The sequence below is a fragment of the Neomonachus schauinslandi genome, chromosome 13 (assembly GCF_002201575.2).
Source record: "Neomonachus schauinslandi chromosome 13, ASM220157v2, whole genome shotgun sequence".
Classification (NCBI taxonomy): domain Eukaryota; kingdom Metazoa; phylum Chordata; class Mammalia; order Carnivora; family Phocidae; genus Neomonachus; species Neomonachus schauinslandi.
The window spans coordinates 11,486,451-11,497,422 of NC_058415.1; the positions used below are offsets into that span (position 1 = coordinate 11,486,451).

A 10,972-nucleotide genomic window follows, 5' to 3' on the forward strand; every position below is an offset into this window, starting at 1 on the left:
ACCAAAATATTATGAAGAAACTAGAAAATCAGTTGTTTTTATTTTTTTTTATTTTATTTATTTATTTTTAAAGATTTTATTTATTTATTTGAGACAGAGAGAATGAGAGACAGAGAGCATGAGAGGGAGGAGGGTCAGAGGGAGAAGCAGACTCCCTGCTGAGCAGGGAGCCCGATGCGGGACTCGATCCAGGGACTCCAGGATCATGACCTGAGCCGAAGGCAGTCGCTTAACCAACTGAGCCACCCAGGCGCCCGAAAATCAGTTATTTTTAAAACATATTAAGCAGATACGGTGTGGGAAACTGTAGCATGTGAAATAGACAGATTATAATCCAGTTAGTTATATGGACGCAAATGGGAATGTTAATTTATCTCAGAGAATGCTTGGATGGGCAGGGAGTAATAGGTCTGGTGAGGTTGCCATGATCCAGTCTTTAATTTTCTTCAATGGATTTTAGTCCTGTCAAGCTCATGGCAATCATTCAGTTCCAGTACAGAGAAGCGGCTGGCAAATTCTTTATTTATTTATTTTTTTTTTTTTAAAGATTTTATTTATTTATTCATGAGAGACAGAAACAGAGGGAGAAGCAGGCTCCCAAGGAGCGGGAAGCCCGATGCGGGACTCGATCCCAGGACCCTGGGATCATGACCTGAGCCGAAGGCAGACGCTTAACCATCTGAGCCACCCAGGCGCCCTCTTTATTTTTTTTTTTAAGGTTTTATTTATTTAATTGACAGAGAGACACAGCGAGAGCAGGAACACAAGCAGGGGGAGTGGGAGAGGGAGAAGCAGGCTTCCCGCCGAGCAGGGAGCCCGATGTGGGACTCGATCCCAGGACCCTGGGATCATGACCTGAGCCGAAGGCAGACACTTAACCGCCTGAGCCCCCCAGGCTTCCCCCCCCCTTTTTTTTTAGAGATAGAGCACAGTGGGGGAGGGGTAGAGGAAGAGGGAGAGAGAGAATCTTAAGCAGACTCCACGCCCAGCTCCAAGCCCAACACCACGCTCGATCTCACAACCCTGAAATCATGACCTGAGACAAAATCAAGAGTCAGATGCTTAACCAACTGAGACATCCAGGCACCCCAAAACGGCTAGCAAATTCTTAGGTTTGACACACACTATATTTATTAAAAGCCCAAGATTTAAAAGGTGCTTCAGCAACCCCAGTGTTCATCAGTAGATGAATGGATAAAGGGGATGTGATGTACACACACACACACTGAACAATTACCCAGCCGTAAGAAAGGATGAGCATGTGACAGCATGTATGGACCTAGAGGGCATTATGCAAAGTGAAATAAGTCAGACAGAGAAAGACAAACACCCGATGATTTCACCTATATGGGGAATCTAAAAAACAGATGAACAGGGGCGCCTGGGTGGCTCAGTTGTTAAGCATTGGGGGATGGGTAAAACGGGTAGGGGGGAGAGTGAGACACCAGCTTCCAGTTACAGAAGAAGTCACGGTATAAAAGGCACAGCATAGGGAATATGGTCAGTGGTACTGTGACAGTGTTATGTGGTGACAGATGGTAGTTGCACTTACGGTGAGCAGAGCGTAACAGATAGACTGGTCAGATCACCATGTTGTACGCCTGAAACTAATACAACATTGTGTCAATTATACTTCAATTAAAAATTCTCTTATTAAAAAAATGAAACAAAATAACATGTGCTTCAACTGCTTACAAGAAAGTCTGAGGTTACCCCTCCTTGGTGTATTGAATGAACTTCATGCAACAAGTTAGAGGTTGAGCCTATAACTCTAGGTTTCCGCTCAGGTAACAATCTCGGGGTAATGGGATCACACCCCATGTGGGGCTCTGCACAAAGTCTGCTTGAGATTCTCCCTTTCCCTACGCCCCCTATGCTTGCGCTCTCTTTCTCTCTCTCTCTAAAATAAATAAATCTTAAAAAAAAAAAAAAAAGATAAGACCCTTAAGTGTCATGGTTCCCTGATTATGTAGTTATCTTTATTTGCCATATAAGTAACTGGCTTTAAAAATTCAGGTGAATTAATAGTTAAACGCAAAACTCTTAGCATTAAGAAGTGAAAGGAACATGTTTAAGTATCTGATACATCACAGTGTAAAAAAGATATTTGTTCTAAAACATTGGAAGAAATCACAAAGGTAATCAGTAGTGTTGAGTGTGAAAAATGTAGAACTTCTCTATGTCCTAATTATAAAATGGAAGAGCAGCATGGAAAACATGAATAATGTGCTTGCAGACTGATTAATTACCTGGATACATAAAAATCAATAAGAAAAACATGAGTAACAATAACCATAGTAGGTAAAAATCAATAACTAAAACACAAAGAGCCCGGTAGATAAATGGAAACAATAACAGAAAACTCAGAAGAAACACAGAGAGCTCAAAAAAGATCTGCCAACCATGTTAACCATCACTAATAATTTTCAGAAGTGCACATTAATATCAAGAGATGCTTTCTTTCACCTGTGAAATTAGCAAAGATTATTAAAATACTACTACTAAGCATGTAATGAAAGAAGCTCCCACCCACTGATAATAGTATGAGTGGGTATATTCTTGGAAAGAAATTTACTCATATGTTTTTAATGACCTTGTAATTCTAGGAATCTAAGAAAACATTGAAATTGGACAAAAATAGAAGCACAAAATAATTACTGTTGTATCATTCATAGAAGCAAATCTCTTGGACCACCTCCCCATCCTTTAATATTAGCGTTATTTTTTTTATTTAAGTTCAATTAGCCAACATAGTGTACCTCATTAGTTTCAGGGGTAGTGTTCAGTAATAACATTAGCATTATTAACTGACATATTAACACACAGTTGTGTTCATACAACAGTGTCTCTTGCAAGTAGAAAAAAATCAATATTCTTGCAATGAGATGTTGATAATCAAGTGGGAAAATGTTCACTGAAAACTGCTGGGTCGAGATGGTATCCTAATATTTTTAGTATAATAGTACATGGAACAAAAGGGGAAAATAACTATGCCCAAATGTGAAGAGTGGAGTTACCCGAGGGCAGTAGAATTGAGTACTTTTCTTGTTATGATTTATATTTTTTGGTACTTTCCAAATGCTTTTATAGGAAGTATCTTTAATTAGAAGAAAGTTTTGTTGTTTTTTTTTTTTTTAAGACGTTATCGAAAGAAACTTGTACCCATGATCTGCACTGGGACTTCGATCCCACCTTTGGGAGAGCACACGGGGGCCAATAAAGTGTACTACCAAAATGATTTAGAGGTAAAGATTTATTTCGGAGAGATTGAGGGACACAGATTTTTTTTTTTTTTTTTTAAGATTCTGAGAAATCTCTTCCTTTCGTGGAAACAGCAGTAATAACCACAAAAACGTAATGAACCAAACTCGATTCTCCAGTTAACAATATCATTAGTCTGTGGTGTTTCAGAGCAGAGTCATAAATTCACAGCGGTCCATTTTGCGCTTGCAGATGTCGTCTGCTGCTGAAAATGGAGATGCCGCACCTGGAAAACAGAGTGAAGAAAAAACTTATAAAAAGGTGAGTGACTGTTTTGTTTTCTTTCTTCAGCTCAGAAAAAGGAACACTTTCATTGCTTGGAATGTTAATCTCTCCTCAGCCTTTTCTTCCTATAAAGCAGTTGTGGGTAAGTTACTGCCTTAGCTTCTTGTTGCTCTCACAAATTACTACATGTTCAGTGGTTCCGACGACACAGATGTATGATCCTGTAGTCACAAGGCTGACATGGGTCTCCTTGCGCTGGGATCTGGGTGTCTACAGGGCTGCATTCCTTCCTGGAGGCTCTAGGAGAGAGTCCGTTTCCTTGTCTTTTCTAGCTTCTCCAGACTGCCTTCCCTGTCTCATGATTCCCTTCCAACTTCAAACCAGCAAAGACCAGCTGAATATCTCTCAGGCTATATCACTCTTGACACTTTCAAGAATGCTTGGGATGGCTTGGAGCCCTCCTAGATAATCCAGAATAATCCCTTGATTTTAAAATCAGCTGGTTAGCAACCTTAATTTCTTTTGCAACCTTAACTACTCCTCGACATATATTCGTGGGTTGCAATGATTAAGAGATGGACATCTTTGCAGGGGTGGGTGGGTGGGGAGCATTTTTCCACCTACCACAATTACCATGCCATAGAACACTGACAGAAGGCAGTTATTTGAAGACCCTTCTTATTCCTAAGAAGAAAGCCCTTATGTGTGCGCAGTGTTCTGTGTCTACTATGTGAATCTTTTTTTTTTTTTAAGATTTTACTTATTTGAGAGAGAGGGAGCATGAGCAGGGGGAGGGGCAGAGAGAGAGGGACAAGCAGACTCCCCGCTGAGCAGGGAGCCTGACCTGGGTCTCCATCCCAGGACCCCGAGATCATGACCTGAGCTGAAGGCAGACGCTTAACCAACTGAGCCACCCAGGCACCCCGCCCCCCCTGTATGTGAATCTTTTAACTGACTTGCCACTTCCCACCAAAATTTTACACAATTTTTACCTTTGTATTTTGGAAAAAAAAAAAAAAAGGAACATGAAATTCTGCCCCATCCCTTTCTAAGCCTCTCAGATTCCCTGTCTTCAGCCCATTTCATAAAAATCCCCTTCCAGATGTTCCAGGGTATCTTACCTTGCCACTCTTTGACTTTGATAAATCCTTCGCTCCTGGCAAGGAAGCTAATGTTCAGACACATTACTGGGGAGTATATCTTCTCAGGCACCACTGCTCCTGCTTCTAAATTGACTGTACATTTTACTTCTAAAAGTCCTTGCCCTTCTTCTGTCTTGGGAGTAGGACGTTTGTGTATTGAAGGTTTGTTCTATCTTAACTTTTCCATTTGCCTTTTACTCCTTCATGGATAGCTAGCAAGGCTTGTTGTCATAAAGTACACGAACCGTCTGATCCAACCACATGTTCGTTTGGGTCATGGAATTATCATATTTCCTGCTCCATTTTGATATGGGAGATTCTGCCCTTTTTCCTGATAAGTCATTTCTTCTGACTTTCCTGCTCAGCCAAACGTAGAAATATAACCAGGGAGTTGCCGTCCAAAGTGATGGTGTGGTTGGGGCAGAGTAGGGGTAAGATTCAAGAGCTCAGATGTGTCTGGTGATAGGGTATAAAATTTGTCAGTCTGGCCACAGACTGTACATGGTTACTTACTTGTAGACGCAGGTAGAAAACCAAATCCCAATCCCATCTCTTTTACCCAAGGCTCCTAGTAAATTCAGTCAGCGATACACGCTTACTTATTTGTAGACCCAGGTAGAAAACCAAATCCCATCTCTCTTACCCAAGGCTCCTTGTAAATTCAGTCAAGCGTGAGAACCAGCAGAGAGATGATCAAGTTGCCAGCCCGTCACTGTTTCAGATCTGTTTCGGGTGGTTTTCTCAGGCACCATCCAGATACGCTATGGTTCTTGACTGACCTCCGACCCACAGGACTTCTTTAGTGATGCAGAAGTAACACAAGGAGTGTGACCATGAGATCTTGGAGTTTGCTCAGTTTGTCTTGCCCACAAATTAGTAAAGCAGGTATTCAGTAACATGGATATGATTCTGTGATGAAGACCTCTAGTAGCGTATTTGACTCCACAGTATTGGTAAGGTTATAAGAACTAAAAATCAGATATTTAGATTGCAAATAATGCCAATCCAAATAAATAAGAGTAGGTGTAGGAAACTTGACAGAAAAATGCCTATGGTTTATTTTTTTTAGTGTGTGGTGGCATCGGGAGCTTTTGGATGATCTCTGTTTTTAAGAGGAAGATAATCAGTGGAGGAAGACGTATTTAGCTTCTCTGAGAAAAACACCAAAAGACAGTATAGTGCATGAGTCTTTAGTCCTCAATAAATACGGTGTTGATATGCAGAGAAAGGGGCTACGCAGAGAAAGTGTTGTTTTTACACATTTAACAGCTCAGCTGAACTACTCAATTTAAGTCTCCACGAAGCAAAGAGATCTTCACACTGGAGGTGTTCATAGTGGAGTTACCAGAAGTGATAAGAGTCTCATTAGCTGGGGCGCCTGGGTGGCTCAGTCATTAAGTGTCTGCCTTCAGCTCAGGTTATGATCTCAGGGTCCTGGGATCGAACCCCTCATCGGGCTCCCTGCTCAGCAGGAAGCCTGCTTCTCCCTCTCCCACTCCCCCTGCTTGTGCTCTCTCTCTCACTGTCTCTCTCTCTCTGTCAAATAAATAAAATCTTAAAAAAAAAAAAAAAAAGAAAAGAAAACAAGAAAAACCCACCTATTTAAAAAAAAAAAAAAAAAGTCTCACTGGCTGTTGGAAAGTGTTTGTCTCTAGGCCCAGATGAACCATTTCCCAAATGAAAGAACTTGAGGCTGGCTAGGTTAGAGAAACCACTGAGTGTGAGCTTGGAAAAATTGGGACAGTGGAAGACGTAGCAAAAAGCAGGAGATAAATATCATCCCTCTTTTCAGCAATGAGGAGAAGGTACATTCTGGAAACCAGATGTGGCTCTGTTCCTTGGCATAATTTCAGGACGGGTTAGTCAACATATGGTGTATGTACATTTAGAGAGGCAACACATGTCTTTTACAAACCTGCAGAGGTTCATAAAGATACAGTTTATGTCAAATTAACTACATTTTCTATTACAAGAGAGTCATTAAATTAGTCACAGATAAGGAGAATTCTCAAGCTTAATGAATCTTGATTTAAGGGCACCAGGAACATTGTTGTGATCAGACAAGGTGGAGAAATACGGACTGAATATTATCAGTGGTAGGCTTGCAGCTGGTTGGACTAACGTTTCCAACGAATGAAGGTTTTGCTTCCTGTCATCTTGGCTGTACCAGCATGGTGCTTGAGTTGACCCTGTGTAGCTTAATATTTTTTACCGATGACCTTCATGAAGACGTAAGATTTGTGCTGGGCCAATACGCAAATGACAAACAACCGGGAAGGTGTAACTAATAGACTAGCCGAGTGCCCTCAGGGCCACCTTGCATTTCATTAAGTATTGTCCCTTTTACAAATACTTGAAAGTTACATTTCTTTCCCGGTCCTAAAGGCCCGACGACGTATGCACCTTTTTAATAAGGAGCTTTGATGACCCGTTGGGTTTTTGCCTCTGACTGAAAGCAATCCAGGTGAAGAACCTCCAGACCTTATGTGCTGGACAGGGGAAGGATATCAAAGGAGTTTATAAGGAACTTACGGTTAAGTGGGAGGGGCAGGACATGAAAACAGCTTTAGAACACAGTAGTCTGTAATAAAGAGTTCAAAGGAGGAGAGATCACTATGGGTTAGAGTTAACAAGGAGGCTTGGGCTTCCTGTATCGAGCCCCAGATTGATTGGACAGCTGCCAGCCACACTCAGCATCACGGGTGCTGGGATTTCCATGTTTGTAGGGAACACTCAGTGTTCATGGGACAGCGCTATCCTCTGAGTCTTGATTATCTGCGCATGATTCCTGAAGCTGGCTGCTTTTTGTTCTTTCCATTAACCGTTTCCCTAATCCATGACCAATTCTCGATAAGCTGAAGAAGAATAGCTAAAATCTGTGGGTGAGGCTCATGTCTCCAGCTCATAGTCGAAAACAAGAATTCAAACAAGCATATTGCCCACGAAGGCCGGGCATTAAAGGCTGCCTGGCTGTGTTTACGGAATGTAGTGTTTCCATTCTCAGCTCATCAGTCGAGTGTCTTCCGAAAGACTTGTAAACACAAGAGCCTGCAGTGGCCAAGCAAGTGACAGGGGAGGGAACTAACCTGGGGGAAGTAGTCAACCGGAGAATATGTCTTTTTTAAAAGGGCAAGTGGCACTCAGTACCATCCAGTAGGGCCATGTGTGAGTGCTCGCCCAGGCACACTGATTTTCAAGAAACTAAAACGTGCGCTCTGATGCAAAATCTCCCAGTTGTTAAACGTTGGCGGCCGATTCAGAATTTTTCAGAACTACACTCTGGGTAAAGGTACAGATTACTGATCATGCCTGACCTTCACACGATGGCCAGTCTGCAACTTCTGCACTGTTTGAGGAAAGACATGAGGTAGGAAGAAAGGAAGATGAAAAAGAAATGCACATAAGACCTGCTCCCTGCCCTCTATGACCATACAGTTTATTTAAGGTAAAAAAGACCCCCATGAAAAAATTAAATAATGACTCAAATGGGTATTAAGTGCCAAAGCAAGTGGCATTTCATGTAATCCTCTAGCAAGTGCTGACGAGCCCAAAGCTCATTACAGTCTTCTGGGGAGAAAGCCTTTTCTCCAACTCCTTCATTAGCAAGAGCATTTTGCTGGGATGCAAATTTTGTAGATGCCTCATGGTTTTCTGGCACGGTGCAAAATCCCACTCCTTAGGTGACTGTGAATTGATTTGTTTCAGTGGTGGGGAATCCGATGAGCGCAGGCACAGAATCAGGACTGAACATGATTTTTTGGAGGAAGAGGAGAGCCTGGTCTGGACAAAGCCAAGTGTCAGTGTTTAGGGAAAGTGCAAGCGATTTGGGGGGTATGTGCTGGCTCAAAGTGACAGGTAGCCTTGAGAGCTAGTTTGAGGGGTGTGGATTTTATGTTCTTGGCCAGCACTGTGCTTTAGAACTTTCTGCAATGATGGAAATGTCCTGTCATCTGACTAATACAGGAGGAGCATGCTGTATGTGGCTGTTGAGCTTTGGAATCTGTGTCCAGTTTGAGGAGTGAATTTTTTTTTTTTTAAAGATTTTATTTATTTATTTGACAGAGAGAGAAACAGCGCAAGCAGGCAGAGTGGCAGGCAGAGGGAGAGGGAGAAGCAGGCTTCCCACCGAGCAGGGAGCCCGATGCGGGGTTCGATCCCAGGACCCTGGGATCATGACCTGAGCCGAAGGCAGCCGCTTAGCCGACTGAGCCACCCAGGCGCCCCGAGGAGTGAATTTTTAATTTTAGTTAAATTTCAGTGTAGTTAAGCCAATGGCCACCATGTTGGACAGCGCAGTTCCAGGCAGTGAAGTACCACATTGGTTGGGAGATTAATGGCATGAAGAAATAACAGTACAAATCACAATGAAGGCTGACCTGAAAGTTTCCAGCGCTAACTACTAGAAATGTGCTAACACTGATAGAACTGCAGAAATTTGAGGAATACTTTTTTTTTTTAATAAGGTGAGAAACTTCAATGGACACAGAAGGCAGGACATCAGTTCACTTTAAGAATGTTCTAAGCTCAGGGAAAATACTGATGTTGGAGATCTGAGGTTTCTATGTTTTATACGTGAAGAAATTGCCCACCCCTCCCCCACTCTTCCAAAACGAAGAGATGTCAGAGTGATTCACTGACTTATCCCAGGTCACTTCGCACTTCTCTGTCAGGGAGATGATTAAAATCTCTGGCCATATGATGTCCCAGTTGTGTGACTTGTTCATTGGAATTGGTCATTGTTTCCCCATCAGCTGGGCATGGACTGACCCGGACATTTGTTACTGCTGCCATTTGCATTTCTTCCTCTTTCAAGACTCCACCCAAGGTGGACATTCCAGGCCTCTTGCCCCTCCATCGTCTACTTCTCCTTCCATCCTGGGCCTGCCCACAGTCACATCCTCACCCCCCTGGAGATTCTGGTTTTGATGACTGCTTCAGGCTGGATGAAGAGGTTGCCTGCCTTTGGCACCAACACCCCAACCATCAGTCCTTCTATTTGATTTCCACCATGGCTGGCACACTTGATGGCAGCCCTCAGAACGGCAGACTAGGATCTGGTGTCCTTGACCCAGTTTCCCTAGTTTTTTTCCATTTTGTTGTGTTCTGGCCTCAGTTGTTCATTTAATTTTAGTGTCCCAGCCAGTTTCCCTGTCAGCATAAGTAGACACTGATGGGGTAAGAGGGAATAATGCCAGCCCCTTACCACATTACAAGGAAAGATGACTTTTACGACTTTTTAAACATAAGCAAGGTAATGATTCAGAGACACTTTGATCTAAGAAGAAGGGTTTATTTAAATACAAGCTCTTTTATGAAATATCTCTGGGAACACACACGGGCACTGGTAACATTGGCTGCCTCCAGGGAGAACTGGGTGGTGGGAATCTTGAGTTGGAGAACACTTTTCTGTATATACCTGTATATGTGTTTAATTTTGAACCATGTGAATTGAATAAATAACATTTTAAGATGGGAGTGGGGGTTGACATATGTCCCCTGCCCTGACTGCTCTTCCTTTCCTTCACAATCTGGAGAGCCATCACTTCCATCAAACAAGACACTTGCTTTGTGCCCTGGTAGAGCTCCACTCTGTAGCTTAACTGAGACATGTTTTCCTGTGCACTGGGCAGCAGTTCTCATGAATAGCAACCACAGTGGTCTCTAGGAAGAGTGATCTTTTGGCATTCCCATTGTTATTTCTAGTCGCCTTAGTCCAAAACACCCTAACCCCGTGGTTTTCAACCAGTGCCACTTTGCCTCCCGGGGAACATTTGGTGACATCTGGAGACATTTTTGATTGTCACAGTTGGAGGGCTTGTGCTGCCAGCATCGAGGATGTGGAGCCCAGCCGTGCTGTACCCTGTAACACACAGGACGGTGCCCACAACAGAGAATTACTGAAATGTTAGTAGCGGCAGGGCTGAAAAACTTTGCCCAAACCCAACTATCCTTTTCAGAAGAGGGTGGATATGAGTCTCGCTGTTCTAGATCCTGGTTGTATAACCTTAGGCATTTTCGCTAATTGATCTGAATCTTCATGTTTACCCTTGATGAAATGTCATGAATACATACCCTGACTGCCTCATCCTGCAGGGAGTATCGGACACATCCTGGAAAAGATAGAATACCAGTGTGTGATTCACTTTCTTTGCAAAAACGAGGTCCCTTGGCCTCTGATTTCCAGTCCGACTAGTTCTGTTAGTACTGAGCAAGGCAGTCACATGTGACTATCTCCCCATGGGCTGGGCTCATGAGAAGATTGGTGGTCAGTTAGCATCCTGGTTGCTGGGCTCATGAGGAGGTGGGTCAGTTAGCATCCTGGTTGCTGGGCTCATGAGGAGATG

General features: G+C 42.9%; 1 protein-coding gene across 1 annotated transcript in view; it reads left to right on the plus strand.

The window, feature by feature from the left end:
- Positions 1-10,972, plus strand: part of PIP5K1B (phosphatidylinositol-4-phosphate 5-kinase type 1 beta) — a 297,843-nt gene that overhangs the window by 118,245 nt on the left and 168,626 nt on the right. Inside the window, exon 3 of the mRNA XM_021694307.2 lies at positions 3,454-3,522. Coding sequence (XP_021549982.1) covers positions 3,454-3,522 — 69 coding nt within the window. The remainder of the gene's footprint in view (positions 1-3,453; positions 3,523-10,972) is intronic.